The sequence below is a fragment of the Myxocyprinus asiaticus genome, chromosome 26 (assembly GCF_019703515.2).
Source record: "Myxocyprinus asiaticus isolate MX2 ecotype Aquarium Trade chromosome 26, UBuf_Myxa_2, whole genome shotgun sequence".
Taxonomy (NCBI): domain Eukaryota; kingdom Metazoa; phylum Chordata; class Actinopteri; order Cypriniformes; family Catostomidae; genus Myxocyprinus; species Myxocyprinus asiaticus.
The window spans coordinates 15,163,781-15,187,440 of NC_059369.1; the positions used below are offsets into that span (position 1 = coordinate 15,163,781).

Sequence of the window (23,660 nt, forward strand, 5' to 3'; positions counted from 1 at the left end):
GAAAAACGTGCCTAAAAAAATAAAACAAGGTTAGAGATAACACCAAATGTTCATTTTACAGTAGCATATAAAACTTCACACAGAAGTTAATATTCATCTCTGTTTTTAGTGCAAATGTGGTATAATTTTAATCTCCAATCTGTTGGATACTGTAGCATCTTGCATAGTCTTATAATGTTTAGCTAGCCAGCAGAAGTGAATAGCCAGGTTTACATCCCAGTTGCCCAGTTGGATGTTATAATATTTTAGTTTACCTTGTATGTATTTTCAGTAGATCAGGTGATGAATGGTCATGTTACAATGCACCCCTCACATGTTACAGTATGTGCATCGCCTATAGGGCACATTGTAACATTACACTTCCTTTCTTTCCAGGTTTTTGGTTACAAAACAGTATACACTGTATTCATGAAACAAGACCACGTACTTGTACCAGACATGTGTGAAATTAATGTGAAAAAATCAAAATACTTTAAAACACAAGTGCATTTACACAAACCAGAGAAAACCCCAAAAGTGTTAGTTTCTGCCCTGGTTGAATAAAAAAGTAAAAAATAACTATTGATAAAAATAATATTAATATTTTATTAGAGTATTCTATTATTATTATTTTTTTCTTTATTTTTTTTCATTAGCTAGAGATAAGTATCTAAATAATTGTGTTTCAGAAAAGCAACACAACATTAAAAACATGCAGTTCAGTACTAAAACCTCCCTTTAAAACACTTAAATACAAATACATTTACACTGCTAGCATTTTAGTCTAATTCCTTCACAAAAAAAAAAGAGTTAATTTTGAAAATAAAATAAAAACATTTCACACTCTGTTTGCAATTCACAAGAATCCAGAACATTTCCCATGAACAGAGAATTATATCGTGATATCACAATTCTAAGAAAACATTAGGGATAAGAAAAAAAATCTATATTGTATTATTATATTGTATATATTATAACTTATTATTTATATTGTTTCAGTCTCAGAAATCAACAAATACTCAACATCACAGACTTTTTTTTGTGTGTGTCTTATAATCTATACAGGTCATGTGTATAAATATGAGAAAATTGTAGTTCTAATAATATTTACAATAAACACTACCTATCTTGTTCAGATTCCACAAAAACAACCACAAACCACCAAGACAAACCAAGCATCAAAAAGAAAATCAATGTTTTCAAAATGCTTTGAAATTCTATAAATGGCATACTGTTTTCAGAATGCACAAGAAAAACGTATGCAAAAAAAAAAAAAAAAAAGTTTCTAAACATCTTTGCATTTATTTGCATAATTTACACAGATTTGTGCGTATGCTGTATGTTTGTTATCTACAACAAAATGTGTGTCTATATATGATCTAAGTAATATCTTTACAAATATATCAATTCAATATAAAGTGTCAGAGTGGCAAAGTTACAAATCATAAAAATAAGGTCTACAATAAATATAATATTCTGTGTGTTTCAACATGTTTATGATGCATACATTGTGTTGCTCTTGCTAAAGCTGGTGATTTTTGTTTTTTTTTGTTTTTGTTTTTTTGCTTTAAATAAAACAAAAATAGCAAGACAAACTGAAACAACTGCCACATATAAAAATATGCAGTATATATTATTTAGCTACCTATTGCCTGTCACAGTTCTGTGACTCAGATGCTTACTGCTTTGAACTGCTACTTCTTGACTCTGTATACTTCGTCACCTTCTTCACCACAGTAAGAGTTCCCTCTTTTGTTTCGGTAACTACATGCTCTGAGGACATTTCCTGGGTCGCAAATTCAATGCTTGGCATCTTCACATAGAAACCTCCAGAGGCTTCGACACTAGAGCATGGAAGAGATGACTTACTTCACCTTGGAGACCCTTCTGGTGTGATTTGAAGGATGCCAGTAGAATGGGAGCTAAGGGTGACTTTGGGTACTTTTAACCATGTTGTCTCCTCTCTTTATTCAATTTTCTTTCCTGAGATAAATCCAGCTGAAACTGTAGGTATTGGGGAATCTGATCTTTCCCGTTCTACTAGCATTTCAGTCCTTGCTTTTGAAAATACTAAAGCACCAATCTCTCCCATCTCCTCATCCATCCCTGTTTTCTTTTTTACACCAGGAAAAGACATTTTGCCTGATTTTGTCTTTGCCTCCTTGCTCTCTTTGCCATTCCCTGAGGTCTCTGTCCTGAGAAGTTTCATACTTGTTTCCATGTCTTCTTCCTCATCTATTTCTTTTGAGTATGGTGAGAAAAACTCGACTTTGGGCAATTTAAGCTTTCCAAACATTGCTTTTTCATCTTTGTTCCCATTTAGGTTAAGACCTGTTCCATCATCAGACCCACCTAGTGTTACATCAAATGATCCTGTCTTCCCAGATGAAAAAGTGACTTTGGGAAACTTTAGCTTACCAGTCTTTGGTTTTTCCTCAGTTTCCACATCCTCTTTACCATTAATTGATTTCCCCTTTTCATTTGATCGAGACTTGCCAAAACTTGGCTTCATTTTGATCTTTGGCAGCTTCTCATCTCCAATTTCTGCACTTGCTTGGCCACCTAAACTAGCCAAGCTCTCCATTTGTGGATTCACCATGACAAACACTGCTTTTTGCACTTTTGGCATACGTGGGCCCTCATACTCTATCTCAGAGTCTACTGTTACAGAATGGCATTTTACCTGAGATGATTTGATGTTGGCTTCAGGTGAACATAAAGAAGGCAGAGGTATCCCAAACTTTGGAATTTTGGCTTTACCAGCATGCTTTTTATCTTCTTCAGAATTGTCAGTGTCAACTTGGGCAGTCCCATTGTCAATGTCAAGTTCAGGAAACTTTGGTGTTGTTATTTCTATATTAGACAGTTTATGTGCCCTTTTTGAACCTACGTCTGTGTTGATGGGTTTTGTAAAAGCTGATTTTTCTGGGACTTTAATATCTACCCCACCTTGTTTTATTGTTGGACTTGATATCTCTACATCGGGGATTTTTATTTTAAGCATTTTTGAGGAAGACTCCAGTCCTTGTAAATCAACTGTCAAATTTACATCAGTTCTTTCTCTAGCATCCTCTTTCCCAGACTTGTTTAAATCAGTTTTTAGTCCAGATGATTTTACTTTTGGCATACCGATATAAAATTTTGAACCTTTAACTTTTGGCCTTTTCATTCCTCCTTTTGATGCATCAGGGCTAAGATCAATATCTGGCAGTTCAATCTTCTTTTTATTCTTTTTTCCCTCTTTTGATAGGCCAAGATTCATCTCTAGACCACCTTTTGGACCCTCTATATCTATAGTTGAAATCCTAATCTTTTTACCCACTTTATGTGAATCAGTTACCTGATGGCCAGTCTCAGTAGCAGGAACTGACATATTTGCTTCTTTAGATATTCCTTGAGGTATGGATATGTCCAATTTTAGAAATTTAACATTTGGCATCATGAATTTTCCACTTTCTTCTCCAATTTCTGCTTCTTTAGTATCAGACTCTCCAATTGTATCTTGTGATAATGTTATGTCTACCTTTGGTATCTTAATTTGATGCTGTCCACCTCTTACTGCAACAGATTCTAAAGCCCCAAGGTCACTTGTTTTGCTATGCGGTAATGATATATCCACTGTAGGTATTGCTATTTTCGGCAGATGGAAGTTGTCACCTAGTTTTGTGGTCTCTGCTTCTTCTGTATCCTCTTGTTGTCTTTGAAGTAATGATTTCTCTACTTTTGGCATTTTAATATCAGGCACCTTGAATTTCCCTCCTTTGACTTCAAGTTCCAGTTCAGGAGTCTCATTGTCTCCTGTTTTTTCATGTGATAATGCCACTTTTGGCATTTTAATATTAGTGTCCCCTGTTTTACCATGGGGTAATAAGATATCTACTGTTGGTAGTTTAATACCAGGTATTGTGACTTTACCCTTTCCTTCACCAGCCTGAATTTCTTGAGCAACTGTGTCTTTTGATTTTATTTTAGGATGTGATATATCAACTATTGGCGTCTTTAATTTTCCACCATCTACTTCTGAGTCTGGTGCATGTGTTTCTCTTTTCCATCCGTGAGATAGTGATAAATCTACCTTAGGCACTGTGATGTCTGGCATTTTAACATTTTCCCCTTTAACTCTAAATTCTGAATCAAGATCATCACTTGCTCCTGTGTTTCTGAGTGGTAATGATATGTCCACAATGGGCTTTGAAATGTTGGACATTTTCAGTTTGTCACCTTTAGTTTCGACATCATGTTTAGATGTGTCCATTTTTGCATGGAGTAATGATATTTCCACTGCTGACATTTTTAATTTACTTCCTAACTCCAGCTCTGGAACATCAGAGTCTGAAGATCTTATTCTTGGAACCGCAATATCAACTTTTGGCATCTGGAATTTTTCTCTTTTTCCTTTCATTTCTTTTTCTGGGACATTGATTTCTCCTATTTTCCCTTTTGGTAGAGATATATCAACATCTGGCATTTTTATGTCCAGCTTTTTGAATATACTCCCATCTCCTCCGGCTTCTAGTTTTGGGGCATCAATGCCTCCAGTTGTCCCCAGAGGAAGTGATATGTCAGCATTTGGTATCTTAACCTCTGACATATTGAAGTGTCTTCCTCCTCTAATTTCCAGTTCTGGAGGACAATTTTCATGAGTTTTCCCATTGGGTACAGATATGTCCACTGTGGGAATTGTAATTTTTGGTAGTTTGAACTTGCCACCTTTAAACTCTACCTCAAGGTTATCCATGCCACCTGTTTTTCCATGCGGAAGTGAAATGTCTACTTTAGGGACTTTGATATGGGGAAAATTTACTGTACCCCTACTACTATCAATATTTAAGTCAGAAGAGTTTGAGTCAGCTGATTCATTTAGTTCCAAATCAACTTTTGGAAATGATATATCAAAAGTTGGCATCTTCGGAATTTTTAAGTTGCCCTCATAACCTCGGATATCTTCTTCAGACACATCAACCTCAGATTTTGGAAGCAATACCTCACATTCTGTAATATTTGTTGTTGGCAGTGATATTTCCACTGCTGGCATTTTTACCTTTCCTTTGTTATCCAGTGTGGAGGTCTTGAAATTGCCTCTCTCCCTAGCATTTGTGTGCAAGGACATATCCATTTCTGCATCTTTGAGCTTTGCTTTGGGACTAGATGTCTTGAATTTGGGGAATTTGAGCTTGTATTTGACTTTGTCATCTAGACTCTCCACTCGGATTTCTGGTTCTGTAATTTCTCCAGAATCTGTTTTAATCTTTATTTCAGCTTCTGTGCCACTCACATCAACATCCATTTTGGATATTCCAATGGATGGAATTTTTATTTTGGCCTTCTTAATTTTGCCATCAGTTTCCATTGATGGTGATCTTCTCTCCATGTCCAAATCTATAGGACTCTCTAGTTCTTTGCCTCCACTTTTCAGTTTTTTGCCAAATTTAGGGTGTGAAATTTTTAGCATTTTTACAGATACTTCTGGAACATCAAAACTGGCCACGGATGATGGCCTCCCACCCTCTTCTTTAAGGAGTTCAATATTTTCCTTATCACCACCTTTTCCCTTTTGAAGAGTAAAGTCCAGGTCAAATTTAGGAGCAGATATGTCAACCATTGGTATTTTCACAGTAGGTAGCTTGATGTTTCCACCTGGAGTCACCTCAGGGTAATTTAATTTTGCCTCTACATTAGAATGATGGGTCATTTTAGGTAAAGAGATGTCAATGTCTGGCATATGGAACTTTCTTACTTTCTTGTCTGTGCTTTCAACTTTGAGTTCATGTTCTGTTAGCTTCATTTTAGGAAGAGAGATATCATAAGTGGGCATATGAATCTTTTGATCCTTTTCAATATCATCATCCAGATCAAGGCCTCCCTCTTTGGTTCCTTCTGGTAGAGAAATATCAACAGATAACATCTGAAACATTCCTCCTTTCCAAGCTTGTCCTTCAACAGTCATATCTCTCTCTTGTTTCATTTTTGGTAAAGAGATATCTATAGATTGCATGTGTAATTTATCTCCTTTTACATCAGGGGTGTCAGCTTTAACATCACATTCTGAAGATGGAATTTTGGGCAAGGAAATATCTAATTTGGGCATTTCAAAATGTCCTCCCTGTTTATTACTGCTTTCAACAGCAATGTCTCCTTCCATTTTTACTTTTGGAAGTGAAATGTCTGTGGATGGGAGGTTGAACTTCCATTCTTTCATGTCTAGATCAAGGTCCTTGCTGTCAAAATCTCCATCTCCTTTTCCTTTAGGTGATGAAATATCAATAGCTGGCATACTGAATGTACCACTCTTCATCCCAGGACCTTCAACATTGATTTTACCCCCTGATGATTTAAATTTAGGCAAGGAAATATCTACTTCTCTTTCTACTCCTCCTCCCAGTGGAGAGATATCCACAGAGGGCTTGTGAAACATTCCACCCTTGACATCAAGACCTTCAACATCAACTTCACCCTTTAATTTAGGCAAAGAAATGTCAAATTTGGGCATTTCAAATTTTCCTTTTCTTGCATGTCCTTCAACATTTAGATCTCCACCTGCCCCTCCTACTGGTAGAGAGATATCAACAGAGGGCATGCAAAACTTTCCACCCTTGAGATCAGGACCTTCAACATCAACTTCACTCTTTAATTTTGGCAAAGAAATGTAAAATTTTGGGATATCAAATTTTCCTTTTCCTGCATGTCCTTCAACATATTGATCTCCACCTGCCCCTCTTCCTGGTTGAGAAATATCAACAGAGGGCATGTGAAACTTTCCACCCTTGAGATCAGGACCTTCAACGTCAATTTCACCCCCTGATATTTTAAATTTAGGCATGGAAAAATTAAATTTGGGCATTTCAAATTTTCTTCCTTTTCCTGCATGTCCTTCAGCATCTACATCTCCACCTGCTCCTCCTCTTGGTAGAGAGATATCTACTGAGGGCATGTGAAACTTTTTACCCTTGATATCAGGACCTTCAACATTGATTTCACCCCCTGGTGATTTGAATTTAGGCAAGGAAACATCAATTTTGGGCATTTCAAATTTTCTTCCTTTTTCTGCATATCCTTCAACATCCACATCTCCACTTGCTCCTCCTGGTAGAGAGATATCTATAGATGGCATGTGAAACTTTCCTCCTTTGAGATCAGGACCTTCAACGTCAATTTCACCCCCTGATGTTTTAAATTTAGGCATGGAAACATTAAGTTTGGTCATTTCAAATTTTCTTCCTTTTGCCTCATGTCCTTCAACATCTACATCTCCACTTGCTCCTCCTCCTGGTAAAGAAATATCTGCAGCGGGAATGTGAAACTTTCCTCCTTTGAGATCAGGACCTTCAACGTCAATTTCACCCCCTGATGTTTTAAATTTAGGCATGGAAACATTAAGTTTGGTCATTTCAAATTTTCTTCCTTTTGCCTCATGTCCTTCAACATCTACATCTCCACTTGCTCCTCCTCCTGGTAGAGAAATATCTGCAGCGGGAACGTGAAATTTTCCTCCTTTGAGATCAGGACCTTCAACGTCAGTTTCACCCCCTGATGTTTTAAATTTAGGCATGGAAACATTAAGTTTAGGTAATTCAAATGTTCTTCCTTTTGCTGCATGTTCTTCAGCATCTACATCTCCACTTGGCCCTCCTCTTGGAAGAGAAATATCTACAGAGGGCATGTGAAACTTCTTACCCTTGATATCAGAACCTTCAACATTGATTTCACCCCCTGGTGATTTGAATTTAGGCAAGGAAACATCAATTTCGGGCATTTCAAATTTTCTTCCTTTTTCTGCATGTCCTTCAACATCCACATCTCCATGTGCTCCTCTTTCTGGTAGAGAGATATCTAGAGACGGCATGTGAAACTTTCCACCATTGATATCAAGACCTTCAACATCAATTTCACCCCCTGATGATTTAAATTTAGGCAAAGAAACATCAAATTTGGGAATTTCAATTTGTCCTTTTCCTGAATGTCCTTTAACATCTACATCTTCAGATGCTCCTTCTCCTGGTAAAGAGATATCTATAGAGGGCATTTGAAACTTTCCACATTTGTTATCATGTGCCTCAATATTGATTTCTCCCTCTGAAGATTTGCAAATATCAAATTTAGGCACTTGAAATTTTCTTCCCTCTGCTGTTTCGCCTTCAATACCTAGGTTTCCTTCTGCTTTTCCCTTTGGGAGGGAGATTTCAATCGATGGCATTTTTAACTTTCCTCCTTTGATTTGAGAAGCTTCCCCTCTTATTTCTCCTTCTGGTGCTTTTACTTTTGGCAGTGAAATATAAATTTTTGACCTTTCCAACTTTATTCCTCTACCAGAATGTACATCAGTGTTTCGTTCAGTCTTGTCTTTAGGTAAAGAAATGTCAGTAGAAGGCATGTGGGCTTTGCATCCTTTTACCTCAGGTATTTCAACGCTGATTTCCACCTCTTTTCTTTTAATCATTGGAAGGGAAAAGTCTATTTGGGGCAATTGAAACTTTCCTCGTTTTTTGGTTTGACCATCGACTTTTATGTCTCCTTCATTCGTCATTTGGTGTAAGATTACATCAAATTTTGGCATTTCAATTTTTATAACTTTTCCAGAGTAGCCTTCACTTTCCACATCACCTTTTCCTTTGGAGAGAGAGAGATCTATAGATGGCATGATGAATTGTCCTCTCTTGGGACACTCAACATTGGCATCCACCTCCGGAGGTTTTAATTTGGGTAGAGACAGATTAACCTGAGGCAAGTGAAACTTTTCCCCCTTACTTGCATAACCTTCACTATCTCCTTTTATTATTTCTTGTGGCAGAGAGATATCAACATCTGGTATATGTATCCTCCCACCATTCACTTCAGGTCCTTTGATATTGATTTCAGTCCCTGTTGATTTAATTTGTGGTAAATTAATGTCAAATTTTGGCATTTTAAATTTTGTCCCCTTTTTGGTTTCTACGTCCAGACAGACATCAGCCTCTGCCTTACCCTTTGCTGAGGATATATTAAAAGAAGGAATATGAAACTTGCCACCTTTGAATTCAGGACCTTCCACATTAAGTTCTCCTTTTGTAGATTCAATTTTTGGCAAGTAAAAATCCAGTTTCAGCATATCAAACCTTCCTGTTTTTTCGGAATGTCTCTTGATATCAACATCACCTGTGCCTGTTACTTTTGGTAATGATAGATCAACAGACGGCATGCTAAATTGTTTTACGTCAGGCCCTTCAATACTGATATCACTTTCTGGTAATGACATTTTTGGAAGAGACAGATCAATTTTGGGCATTTCAAACATTTCTGATTTTCCAGAATGACCCTCAACCTCTGCTTTTCCTTTTGGTAAGGATATATCAACGGATGGCATTTTGAATTTCTCACCCTTGACCTCTGGATCCTCAGTATTGATTTCGCCTGTGGGAAATTTCATTTTTGGAAGCAAAACAGCTACAAGTGGCATTTTGAACGTGCCTCCTTTCTCTGACAGGTCTCCAACCTCAACATGCTCCTCTGCTTTGCCTTTAGGAAGTGAAATTTCAATTGATGGCATATTAAATGTTCCTGTTATTTCAGGTCCTTCAGTAATGTCACCCTCAGGTAATTTCTTATTTGGTTGAGAGACATCTACACTAGGTATTTTAAACTTTCCCCCCTTTTCAGAGTAACCCTCAATATCTACATCCCCTTCCAGTGTTCCTTTTGGTAAGGAAATGTCGATACATGGCATACTGAATTTTCCACCTTTGATCTCAGGCTCCTTAATATCAATTTTGCCTTGTGGTAATTTCATTTTGGGCAGAGAAATGCCTATTTGAGGTACTTTAAACTCAGCTCCTTTAACAAAAGTACCTTCAATTTCCCCCTTTCCTTCCACTTTACCTTTTGGTAGTGGAATGCTGACATTTGGTATATTGAATTTTCCAGTTTTGACCTCAGGTTCTTCTTCTGCAGTCTTGACCTCAGGCAATTTTATTGTAGATAGAGAGATCTCTATTTGAGGCATTTCAAACTTCCCTCTTTTTCCAGCATCTCCCTTGTGTACACTGCTTCCCTCAAGTTTTCCTTTTGACAATGATATGTCAACTGATGTCATGTTAAATCTTTCACCTTTTGCTGCAGGTTCTTCAACTATGATTTCACTATCAGGAGATGTTATTTTTGGAAGGGAGATATCTAATTTTGGCATTTTAAATATTTCTCCTTTACTTCCAAGCCCCTCACTATCAGTGTTTTTTGCAGTCATCTTTGGTAATGAGCGATCTGATGTAGGAAGGCTGATGTTCACATCTGGTGTCTCTATCTTGGGCACTGCAAGGTCAAGTTTGGGGAGAGAAATCTCATGCTGTTTTACCATGGATCCATTGACATCATCTCCAATTTTTTTATTTACATCAAGGTTTATCTTTGTCAATGATGTGTCAAACTTGGCCGTGCTGATTTTTGTTCCTTTCACATTAGGATCATGAATTTCAACATCTTTGATTTCAGCTGTGTCCTTAGTCTTTGGAAGGTGCAAGTCCAAATTCACTTTGGTTTGAGCTTTGATGTCAGTCATGGGCATTTTCAGTTTATTTTCAGATGTATCAATTTTCATACTTGCCTCTCCATTGATTTCATCTGAATGACAAGAAAGCCTTACATTTTGCAATTTGTTCTTTGGCATTGTCATCTTTGTATTTGACACATCCAGATTCATCCTAGGCATTTTTATCTCAGGGCCCTCTCCCTTTCCTTTAACACTGACCTCAAGATTAGGTACATTAGCCTCAGCATTGCCCTGAGCCATGCTGAAATCAGTCTCTACCATTGGACCTTTCACCTCAAAGTTGTCATTTGAAGATTGTACATCTAATTTTGACTTTTTTATTTTGGGAAAGTGAATTCCAAATTTTGGACCTTTCACTTTGGCCTTCAGCTTTGCTCCAGAAAACTCTGCCTCTCCCTTGTGTGTTGAAACATCCACATTGACGTTCCCTTCACCTACAGCAGCATCTGTTGCTTTCATCCTCGGAAATCTGATCTTCTTCTTCTTCTTACTGCTAGTGATCACGCCCTCCAGCTGTCCTGATCCATCTGAATTGGCCTTCCCACCTTTCCTCATCTTGAACTTTGGGAACACAAACTCAACATCAACAGGATTGAGGTCTGATCTGCCAGATAAGCCTTCAATGTCCAGCTCTGCTTGTGCCCTTGCTTTTTTATTCTCTTTCAGTCTTTTTAATCCAAATCTTCCTCCTCTCTTTTTCTTAGCTTTGAAAGGTTTCACACTTTTGACACTCTGCAAGAGAAAGATTATCATTCCTTCTAGTGTCGAATGTTATAATTACTTAAGTACAAAAAAAAATAAAAATCACTTTGAAAAGAATGAAGGTGATTTCTGCATAGCCAGAAATAATTATATTGTATAGCAGTATTTAAATATGTACCATTCTTTGCATCTTGGCCTTACATCCCCTGAGCTCAAGATTTTGTCCACCTGGACATATGCTGACTTCGCTTCCTTGCACAGTCCTCTTCAAAAAGAAGGATACTTTGTAGGGTTCTGCACACTGAAGAATTTTTAATGCATCCTCATATTTCACATTATCAAAATACACTCTTGCACTTAGTAGTTGATCTCCTGCAATAACACATCAAAATTATTAACAATTTGCATGATCATGGTCTTTATTCATTTGTAATACATCATGTCATGAAACAAAGTTACTTGAGTAGGCTACACATGTATTCAGCATGGAAATGTTGTAGATTGAAGAGTATGAAATTACAGTTGATTGCCCTACTTGTTATTTGAGGGACAGTGGCTTAAAGAGTTTTTATAGTGAATTTGACATTGTACTTTGTAATGTAAAATACAGTCCCTTGGTACCTTTCTGTAGACTGAGGTGCTTAGCTGCCGGGGAGTCTTTCAGGACCTCTTTGATAAAGATGCCTCGATCCCCTCCACCCACCACACTGTACCCACTAGCGCCAACCTCGGCCTGCGTTTCAACAACCACTTCCACAAGCTCTGACAGCTGGCTATCCTTCTCCACCTGTTACAAAAAATTTAATTTACAAAAATAAAACACTTGCATATTTTTATTGGGGAACATGGTGGTGAAAAAGGATTTCCAATTCAGTTAAAAAACATTGCAGATTTTTCTAGAGTTTTGCCAAGGACTATGAATTTTATGAAATATTATATGAAAAAAATGCTAATTTATGCTTGGAGTGATTAGCATGTTTGTATTCCATAGCATACAAACATGGTTGTTTTCATTTTGATTTTTTTTTTTTTTTTTTAAGATAATTTTGAGAACAGTTCATATTATGTTTTTGGCCCTTACCTCATTCTGACTGTCCTTCTTGGAGGGTTCCTCCATGTCTATGTGGGTGGAGTGAGTGTCTCTTAGCTGACTTCTCTTCTGACTCAAAACTTGTTTTAGTTCTGCATGGAGCTTTTCTTTCTGAACCTTGAAAAAGTTGATGAGTAAGATAAAGATTGTGAGAGATTTGTGATTTCACGTTGCTTCATGGCTGAGTTCAAGTAGAACTTGGAATAAAGTTTGTAGTACTCACAATTCTCTCTGGACTGTCCTGCTCATCTGTGGTGAGGTTGTGGTGTGGAGGGCCAAAAGGAGGCCTGTCGTAGGGGGGAGACCGCCTTTTGTCGTTTACCTGTTTGTAAGGTGTCAGAAAGTCAGAGACAATATAAATATAATGCAACACCCATCTCCCGTTGGCTTTGAGGTGGTGGTTGTTTGACACGTGACTACCTACAGGTGAATCTCTGGCTTCTGGATTCCCATGACTGTCCTCTCTGTCAGAGTCTGCAATTAAAGCAGGTTTACAATGTCAGAAGCCATCAGGCAAAATGGATTGTTAGACAAAGCATTCAGTGATTGCTTTTATGTACAGGATCAATGCCATAGTATCCAAATTATGGCTTTTTTATGCATGATATAAGGAATACAACTAAAGCAAGCTTTGGCTAAAGTTTGCTGTTCATGTATCAAGCAAGACTGGCTACTGATCCTACCACAAATTCTATCAGTGACACAAAATAGCAATATAGCCACTAGATTTTTGCATTTTTGGAAGAAAATGTGACTGGTGCTTGCCCATGCAAAACTCACTGCCACAATGCTAAGGTATTGTGGGTAGTTGCTAGGTAGTTCCTACCGGCCCAAGTCAGAAGAGCCCTGCATGCAAATCTGTTAAGATCCATAGATTAATCTTGGTTCCCTCCTCTTTCAATGTAAATCTATGGGATTTTTTGGCCGTTTTATCATCCTCCAGGCAAATAATGTTAGACTGATGGCTTAGAAAAGTAATAGCACACCCTTTCTCAACAAGCGACATAATGTAAGGTATAATTTAAGAGTTATATGCAGAATGTTAAAACTTTGAGTTAGAGGTTCGAATTTCCAAAGAATGTCCTGCTTTACTCTCCTGTCCCACCATAGATCAAGTTACTATCAGGTTACTAGGCCCGCAAACGGTGTCTTCTCTCAATCTGCATGGTTTTCATTCCTCATTTGGCGATGGTGTCTAATATCTGCCGTAAGCACGCATAACCAGCATTAAGAGGTCTGTAGACCAGCAGGCAATTATTTCTAATGGGCTCAGACACCCACACTACATTACCTTTTCCACAAGACAAGCAAACACATAACACAGCACTAGCAGGTGTCTTCTTATTGTGCCATGTCAACTGTTTGAGAAATTTTTTCTGTCACATCACACAGATTTCAGTCACAGATTTCAAAAACTGTTGTGTACACAGATGTCTCGCAGATCTCAGACATATAGCAATCAATCAGGAGGTGGTTTGAGATGCATACAATACATGATTCTGCAAGTGTAAATGCATCTGGTTGGTGAGGTCAGACTTGTAAACTTTACTCCTCCCAAACAGAACTACTGTATTTTAGCATACCAAAGTTTTGGAAGCCTAAAGAAGAAAATGTGGCACATTTGTTTTTGTCAAATGGTGTAGAAAAGGCAACAGTTATTTCCATCAGCACTCAAATAGCATTGTCTTTAGTATTTAATTTGAGCCATTGTCATTGGTTTCTGGGCAATCAAGCCTCCTCTCTATGTAAATTAGGCTCACTCTAAATTGCGCTATAAATCGCCCGGCACAATTTTTTTTTTTGCGTTGTTACCACCAGATGAAATCACGATTTATAATTTTCTATCGATCTTGGCAGCAGTAATTCATCCAGAAGTGATCAAAAGGTGGTGAAGAGCATTATAACCTAGCATATATCCAGATGTGCGGTGTAGTCAAGTGCACTTTTGGCATGTTAAAGTGATGATTCAGTTGTCTGGATCACAGTAGTGGAGTGATGCTGTACAGTCCTGGTAGAGTGTGTCAGATCACCATGATCTGCAACATCCTTTGCAATATCCTCACTCTGAACCGGGCCCTCGAGTTTGAAATTGCGTTCAGCACAGATTTTGTAGGCACATTTGTAGCATTGCCTTATCTGCATAATTCTTTTTTGGTCAATTGCCCGCTAAACCAGTGCAGACAGTACATGCAAATAAGCTGTGCTTTTACAGCCTGCAATTCAACCGTAGTGAAGATAAAATGTCTATGCTTGCATGCCTCTGTATGCATATCTGTGTGTGGATTTGTGTGTTTGTATGTGACTGAAAGAGGCAGCTGTTCTCTAGTGATGCTATATGACCAGAGGAGGGGACAGAACATGGGTATGGTGCTGCACATATCTGATCTTTGTGTAAACACATGCTGCCCTGACCCACATCTGCCTCTTTGATAACAGAGCTGTTAACCCAGAGCCCCAACTAATGCTGGTATGAAAGAAATAGGCAAGCTGGTTACACATCATCTGCCAAACTTAACTGAACTTCAGCTAATAAATGCTTCTATATTATGTACTATTTATTGATGTACTTGAGAGGCCAAGAAATCTGTCAGCATTTTTTAAGTAACAGTTCTCATGCTAAAGGGTACTGTAAGCGTTTTAAGCTGTTTTGCCAACCACTGCCAGATGTAGCCACTAGACCACCCCAGTGCCTTTTACTACAAATGCTCTCTTTAAAACCTAAAAGACCTGATGTTGGCAAACACAAACATGTACAGGGAGAGAGTGTTTCTGATTGGCTTGTTTTCTGATTGGCTAGTTATCTGCGCAAGACACTCCCCCAAATATTGTTGCTGTTGACAGAGCCTGGGTCGGTCACAGAGACAGCTGTGCCTTAGGGCACCTATTTCAGTGATATCTATAGGGATATGCTCTGAAATTTCAAGTCCTGAAATTAACTTCCCACATAATTATGTGATTGCACATTGCAGCTAAATGATACATAAAGTAGAGAAACATAATTGCATAGATCCTTCAAAACAAGCTCTATCCACAAAAAATAGCAATTAATACAAATTGAGTTAACCTCAGATTCAAACCAACCGCTTTAACCTCCACTGTTCAATTACTTCTATTGAACACACAAGCCAGTCACTTATGAGGACAGCAGCGGATAGAGCCGTAATTCTATTGCTGTTGATTCAATACAGTCACAAGATCATTTCGAATGATAATAGGCACTTGTTTAATGACAACTACAACTGGACCACTGCCATAAGCCCCAACAGCTCCCTTCATGGGTATTTGTGCATCCCTAATCCAACAAGGATTAAGTATGTGCCACAAAACACAATGGTCCAAAATAAACACAAACTGTGATGAATGCGGTGAGTGTTCACCAAAATATCCTGAAAGATCTATGTTGCATTCTGTGGTCCTCAATAAAACAAACCCAAGTCCAACACTCAGTAAAGGTCACTGACGGTCACATTCAATTCTCTGTTTATAAGAGGACAATGAGGAGAAGGTGCTTTTAAGCATTGTTGGGATTCTCAACAAAAGGCCTGAGACTGCAACTGCATCTGGGGGCTGAACTTGGATGCTCAGAAGATTTTTCATTCTAATTAATTGATACTTCGGTACACTGTAAAAAATGTCCATAATATTAATGGTAAAAGACTGTAAAAATGCTACAGTAAAACAACGTAAATTGGTTAACAATTAGTTACCGTAAAACATACGTTAAAGAATTGTAACATATTTAAAAAGACAATACATGTAGTTTAACAGTAAAATGTTGTAAAAATGAATTTGTTTTAGATGTAAAAATTATGATTTTCCCATATAATTAACGGTTAAAATTTCTATTATGTACATGTATTTTTTATGGTAAATTATTGTAAAAATTAATCGATCATTCCCAGAATTCCCTGCATGACCCATCATATTTCATTATATTATATGGGAATAGTTATGTTTCTTCTTATTTTTAATATCAGTTATGTACTTTGGGGTGTTCTGTGTTATATTTGATGTAGTTTAGTTAATGTTTACTGCATTATTTTAATTTCACATGTGTTACCCTGATGGTGTTTAGTGTTTGTGTGAGTGACACTGAGCACTGTCTCTACATTTATTAGTCATTGCTCCTAGAAGAGACACTACTGATGAACTTCATGTAATCATGTGCCTTTCTGTAATTACTATGGTGATAAACAATACATTATAAAGTGAAAAGCAGATTTTAACAGTTTCAGAAGTTTAATATATTAAGTTTATCCTTTAATAATATAAATGACCTTACTGCACTGTACAGTTTTAAACTGTAAAATTTACAGGTTGTTCTGTAAAATTGTTTACATTTTTACTGTATTTTTAACATAATTATTCTGGCAACCACAGCTGCCAGTTTGTTTGTTTTTTTTTGTTTTTTTTTTTACAGTGCGCTTATGTTGAAGTAACCCTCTCTAAAGATCTTGTCCTTTGGTGATTGAAATAGAAAGTATAAAACATAAACAAAACAAAAAGTTATTCAGTGCCTCCAAACCAGGGGTATAGAAATTTTAAAGGGATAGTTCACCCAAAAATTAAAACTCTGTCATCATTTACTCACCCTCATGTAGTTCCAAACCTGTATGATTATATTTCTTCTGTGGAAGACCAAAGGAGAATATTAGCTCATCAGTCACCATTCACTTTGATTGTCTGGAAAAAGATGCAATGAAAGTAAATGATGTCTGAGGCTAACATTCTATTTAACATCTACTTTCGTGTTCCACAAAAGAAAGAAAGTCATATGAGTTTGGAACAACATGAGGGTGAGTACATAATGACATGTGTAATATGTACAAGTTTTATAAAGCATATTTATATACATATAATATATATATATATATATATATATATATATATATACACACACACACACACGTGTTGAAGAACAGGCTGACAGGGTACATATGACAAGAAAGGTTCAATTGAAAAGAAAGCTATGGCTATCTGTTTGGGTGAAAGATTCTACAAGGGGAAATTGTTTTCTTTTTTTCCCCCATATGATTTCCACTCAGCACATACGTCCTGTCTCAGGGGAGATACACATGATGGATGCAGCCTCTCCCGTGGGTGTGTAAAACCGAGGAGGAAATGCCTCTCTTTAAACAGGAAACAAGGATATTTCTTGAAAAAATATAAACACCCAACACCAAATCTGAGACAAAAACAAAAAACAAAAAAACATTTCAGTCAACCAGAATGATGTCACTTGTGTTGGTCCTATAGGAACATATTCTTATTCCTTTGAAATATTTTCCAACCAAATAATGAAAAAAATAAAAAAATAAAAAAAAAGTAAAAGAAATTAGAAGCACACTCCTGATTCAAAGTTGCTATAATTGTGGAAAATAAATATATAACGATTAATATATATATATATATATATATATTTATTATACTTTCTCTTAAAGTAATCTTGTTAAGTTGGGAGAATTCCTAAAAATCTTACCTTTCAACAACATACCCAAATCCAAACTGTGTCCTCCCCTGCAGCCTATGCATTTGCTTTTATTTTAAAAAGCCTTTATCATTTATCTGGAACCTAAAAAATCATAGCTCTGCTCTTTTTCTGTTTACCTATTCTGATATTATATTTCATCCAGTTCAATGTGTTATCTGGATTGTGAGATGAGATATGTCATAATGCAATACTATGCAATACTAAATTGGTCTTTGTTTGTACTAACAAACAGTGTCCCCAAAAAGTGTTTGAACCCCTAAACCACGCTTAAAAATGTATGAGTGTCACTGCTAGTAGTTGACCGATATGGATTTTTAATGGCCGATGGCGATATCCAGAGAACATGGTGGCTAACAGTCCGAGATAATGCTAAAATATCACAGTTTAATATAGTTATATATACTTATACATAAAATTGCAGTATTTACCCACAATTTCACACAATACTTCAAATTTGTTAACATGAAAAATAAGATTGTGTGTTTTAAGATGGTAAATAGTTTGGTCATCCAATTTTAGTAATTTGTTTGCACATAAAGAAATCATTAATATATTAGGAAGAGGGAAATAACAACAGTGCACACAGTAGTCTAGCAACCACGGATGGCATGTACGCATTAACAATTGCTTTTTCTCAGAAAAGACAGTATCAACCTAATTGAACATACAACAGTAAATATGACATTTACTTAATGTATATGATAGAAGTTCATTGATATTTGCCTTTTTATCATTATACAGTTAAAAGTTACATGGAACTGGTGAGGAGAGAGAGAGAGAATGAAACCGAGCACTTTAAACGCCACATGCACCTGCGCATCTATAACTTTTAACAGCACCCTCAAGGCTTGAGAAACTAATTGGCAAATGGGAAAATTTATCAGCTGAGACCAATAATTAAAAAATTCCGAATGCCAGTTTATTGGTCTTGTGATATAATGGTCGACCACTAGTCATTGCATTAGATGATAACATATCAAACCAAGTGGCATTTATTAAAAAATATAGCACAAGTACACTTTACAAACAAACCATTTCTCAAAAACTATCAATAATGAAGACCTATTGTTTAAAAGCAACAGTACAGTATTTGGACACTTTCTGGTTGTCAAACATTAGTGGAACATGTCCGTAGTTATTGTGATAAACTACAACTAAGATGACATTGGAATCAACTGGTTATAACTTATAAAGTTAGTTCATAGAAAAGGTGTAATTTGTGTGCAACTTTGATGTTTTTATATTTTGTTCTGTAGTGCCATGATATTCATACATTTCCATGTGTGGTTAAAGTGTCCACATACTTTACTTTTGGGGTCACTGCATGTAATGCAGTGTTTTAAAACTGCACTGCCTGTTTTAAAAAGGTTCAATAAAAGTACATACTGTAGATAAAAATACTTTTTTATCTGATCCATAACAGCAGAATCAGTCTTAACAACATTAAGTAATAGTCTACTTGTTCCTCTTATTTAAAACAGAATCTCACTGGCATGTAGAAGTGAACATTTTTCAGTGGCATCACAACCTATCTGTAGTGACATCAAAAAGTCTCAGCATCGATCCCACATACCCTGGCCATGCAGCTCCTCAGTGGAACGGTGTCCCATTAACAGATCTGACTCCTCAAACATGGCAGGAATGTCGCTAGTACCACACACAGACATTATTCCCATAGTAATGCTGGGAGGGGCAATCTGAGGGCTATCCATTTCAATTAAGAACATGAAGTACACCTGCAGTGTTTATCAAAACATATGCTGCAAATTTTTGGTTTAGAACAGCATAAATTATCCATCCAACAGCTTGGAATGACAATAAAGGAAGTCTTAGTAGTGCATATTTTATAAATAAATAATAATAAAAAGAGTTGATAAGTTACATTTGTACTCTTGGTTCTTGATGCATCTGGTTCTATAGGAAGGCTACTGTCTTTAACCCACAAACAGAATGTCTTGTTATATTTCATCACATGGTGTGATTTTAACTATGCCATTTTGAGTGGTGAGACTCTGATCTTATGACCAGCAACTGCAGCAGTTGCAGCTGTGTAAAACTAATACAGGGCTCAGCAGACACCCACACACACACCCTCACAGTCCAATACGCTTCCACATTTCAGTGCCTTAAGCAAGTAGTGACAGTAGTAATCAGCAGGAGAACATTAAGATGCCATGTGGTTATGTACACTTCATCTTGTCTGCTTTTTAAATTGTTTTAAATAATTCTCAGCATTAATGCATAAGAGTTGATCTCATTATGAACTTCTAATAACCTGATTTTAACACAAAGACCTGTACAACAAAGTTGGTATCCCAAAAGAAATGCTGATATCCCTCTTTTGACAAAAAATATCTAAGAAAGACAAGTGACAAGTAATAGCCTATTTGTCTCTCTAAATATTTGATTTACTGAGAGCTACTGTAAATTATACAAGTACTCCGATAAAATTTTACTGTTGAATTCATAAACAGCTGTATTAAAATTTCCGTGTCCGAGAGACTTGTCATCTTGTCAATGTGAGCCGAGAAGCAATGCAGGGAGAAATGTTTGACTGAATATAACTCAAACATTTACAAGAATACAAGTCATCTATTACCTACCTTTAATTATTGTCTCCCTTTGCTGTTGTACGATGTATGGTATCTCAATTATTCCCTCAGTAACAAACTCACTCTTTCTCCCCCCTACTCTCAGCCAGCTTATTCTCTGACTGACCCGTGCTGACAGGGAAATTTGTAGTAGTATTTTGGAGTCGGTCAAGGGAGGCGGTCAGCAAGCCATTTGGATAAAGCCACTGGGTTGCCCCATGTACAGATAGTGCGAGAGTTGGGAGGGTTGGGGAGGTGAGAGTAGTGTCACAGTTGCCACTCTTAAACAGAGACAGACTACTAATATGACAAAAATAGAAGAATTTGACTCTTTCCCAAAACTTTCCAAAAGCTAACCAAACTCAACTCTACAAAGACAGAAAACATCCCAACATCTGTAAAAGTGAAAAGAAGTTGTTGGGAGATATTTTTGGACACCCAAAGCCAAAAATAAGATAGGAATGTTTTTATTTTTAAGGTAAATTATAGCTTTGCTTTTTGGGGGTTTTGCAGCTGTTGTCTTGGGCTTAACACCCAAGATAGTGCTAGCGTATATAGTGTAAAGTTTGTTCTGCCTGGTTTTTTGGCAATTTGCTCGTGTTGAAACCGAGATGGAGTGGTGCCCAAACAATTCTAACAGGTCACAAGACACTGCCAAAATTCATTAGCCCCACTGTGTGACATGCAGGTGGATCCACAGGGTCAAAATAGCGCTTGGAGCCTCTGGTCAGCCACTCATGGCTACTAATGGCTGGGGTGTTCACATTGTTATAACGCTGTTATTGTTTTAATACATAAAAGTAGGTTTTTGAGAGGCACAAAGTTGTATATAGGTGTAGAGGTTTAAGTATGGTGGGGCAGCTTCCCTGGCACCAGGTGAGGTGTCCAGAGTTTATTAACTAATGCACCAGCAGAATAGATAGCCAAAAAGAGTGGACAGCTGGGTATAGAGGTCATGTGACAGTGATGTACTAAAGGATAGGCAACATGATCACATGACACTCCCCTAATCAAACCAGAAGGAAGACCCTTTCAGAAAATGTATCTTTAATTAGATATTTGTCACAAAATATAACACATTTTCTGAAGATATCTTAAAGGGCTCTAAATTTTCAGAATATTCATTTTTGGTTAACTAACCTTTTAAGCCAGTCATTATGTAAAGACTTTGACAGTGATTGAGATTCCAAAGATCCTGTTGACCATCATTAGATTACTGAAATCCTTTTCAAGATAAGCAAATATAGATCTTACATATTTCCTTATCAGATAAACCATTATAAATATATGAGAAAACACTCCTGCCATGTCAACAATGCTCAGATACTTCCTTGTAAACCTTGACCTCCTTCATCTTACACAATGAATGGTCGACAAACTGGAGAGCCACCCAGAGACAAAGACAGGAATTGGTTTGATTTAGTTGAAAGCAAAAGCATATATCAATGTCTTCACATAAAATTAGCTTTAGATTTCCTTAAATTTAAAGTCACAATGGTTTTAAATGCTGTCTTTTGAAAATAAAATCATGCCCTGTACTGGGCTGTGTCCAAAACTTCTGGCAGTATATGGAGGTAGGACAGCATCAATACATGTCCAAATTGAATGCCTGCAAAATATCCCATCTACTAAGATAACTTTATCTAGTTGATTTTTGAAGTTAACACAGGTGTATCCTTGCTGCCTATGATGTCCCACTATCCACAAGTGTACAGATCAGATGGAGCAGTTGAATGAACTTCATTTTTCAATGTATATTTTACTTCATATGATATGATTATGTAGTCATTAAATATTTGTTTATCTCTAAGGTTCACATGAATTTGTTTTAATTAATTACTCATGACTTTATGGTGTCTTAAAAGCTGATCTGAAACCTTAGGAGGTGGCTTCATACAAAATGCTGTCTGTTAAAGTGATAGTTCAGACAAAAAATTTACTTGTCATTATTTACTCACCCTCATGTAATTTCAAATCTGTATGACTTTCCTCAGTGGAACACATGAGGAGGATTTTTAAAAAGTCTTTACAGGATTTACTTGCAATACAAAAGCATTGTATTGATTGTATTGCTTCAGAAGACTTAAAATATAATGCACAAGTCGTATTGTTTACATTTACAGTGGTTTTATGGTGTTTTTTTTTTAGCTGGTGGACCAGCATTGCCATGCTGTTCACCAGCAAAAATGCTGGTTAATCAGCATTGGCTATTTTCCTGTAGCTTGTTGACCAAGACCATCTTGCTGGTTAAATTAGTTAAAGGAATATTCCGTGCTCAATCCAAGTTAAGCTCAATCGACAGTACTTCTAGCATAATGTTGATTACCACAAAAATAATTTTAATGCGTCTCTCCTTTTCTTAAACAAACAAACAAAAAAAAAAAAGCAAAAATTGTAGTTACAGTTAGTCACTTACAATGGAAGTGAATGGGGGCCAATCTGTAAATGTTAAAATACTCACGGTTTCAAATGTATAGCCATAAGACCTAAACAATATGAATGTGTATATGATTTTAATGTGATGAAATCGCTTACTAACCTTTTTTGTTTAGATACATCCAATTGTTCAATTTCGTTGCCATGATGATGTTATGCCGTAAACCCTGTAATCCCGGTCAACAACAATTTAAACAACTTTACAGCTCAAATAATACACACACTTTTTTACAGAAGAATTGTTGTTAGTGCTTTTACAAAATTATAAGCTATACATTGTCTTTAAACCCTCCAAAATTTGGCCCCATTCACTAAATACCTCACTGTAACAAAGATTTTTGCTTTTTGGAAAGAAAAGGATATATGAAGCGGAATGATTTTTTGTGGTAATCAGCATTATCCCACAAATGCTGTCGTTTGAGCTTAACTTGCATTGAACCCGGAATATTCCTTAAAGAAGGTTGGTAGGGACACCAGCATACAAAACACAGCAAATGCTGGCAATGAGTAATTCAACAAGTTAACACCTCTAAAAATCCACTCTTAACTTTGCTTTTCTCATACAGAAGAATTTTTTTAAGGCCTAGTGCTTGGTAAAAATGAAATACAATTAAATTATTTTACAACTTTGCTGCATGTATACTGAATATTACCTGAATGAATTAACATTTGGCCATCAAATATCAGGAAACCCACCTGCATTTGAAGAGGGTGTACAGGTGGCACGGAAAATCCCTCGCAGACACTCACACATGGCAGAGGAAGACACACACTTACACACACTAAACATGCATTATATACAATATGCGGATACTACAGTTCAAATGTTTGGTTGGGTCTCTGACTGGCTGC

General features: G+C 36.7%; 1 protein-coding gene across 1 annotated transcript; it reads right to left on the bottom strand.

Moving 5' to 3' along the window:
• Positions 1-571: 571 nt before the first annotated feature.
• Positions 572-23,660, bottom strand: LOC127416713 (neuroblast differentiation-associated protein AHNAK-like). Its single transcript, XM_051656217.1, is given in 8 exon segments — positions 572-2,823; positions 3,004-11,230; positions 11,379-11,572; positions 11,822-11,987; positions 12,282-12,407; positions 12,514-12,612; positions 12,715-12,764; positions 23,505-23,660. Coding segments are annotated over 8 exon segments (10,122 nt in total). The 5' UTR covers positions 23,599-23,660; the 3' UTR covers positions 572-1,657.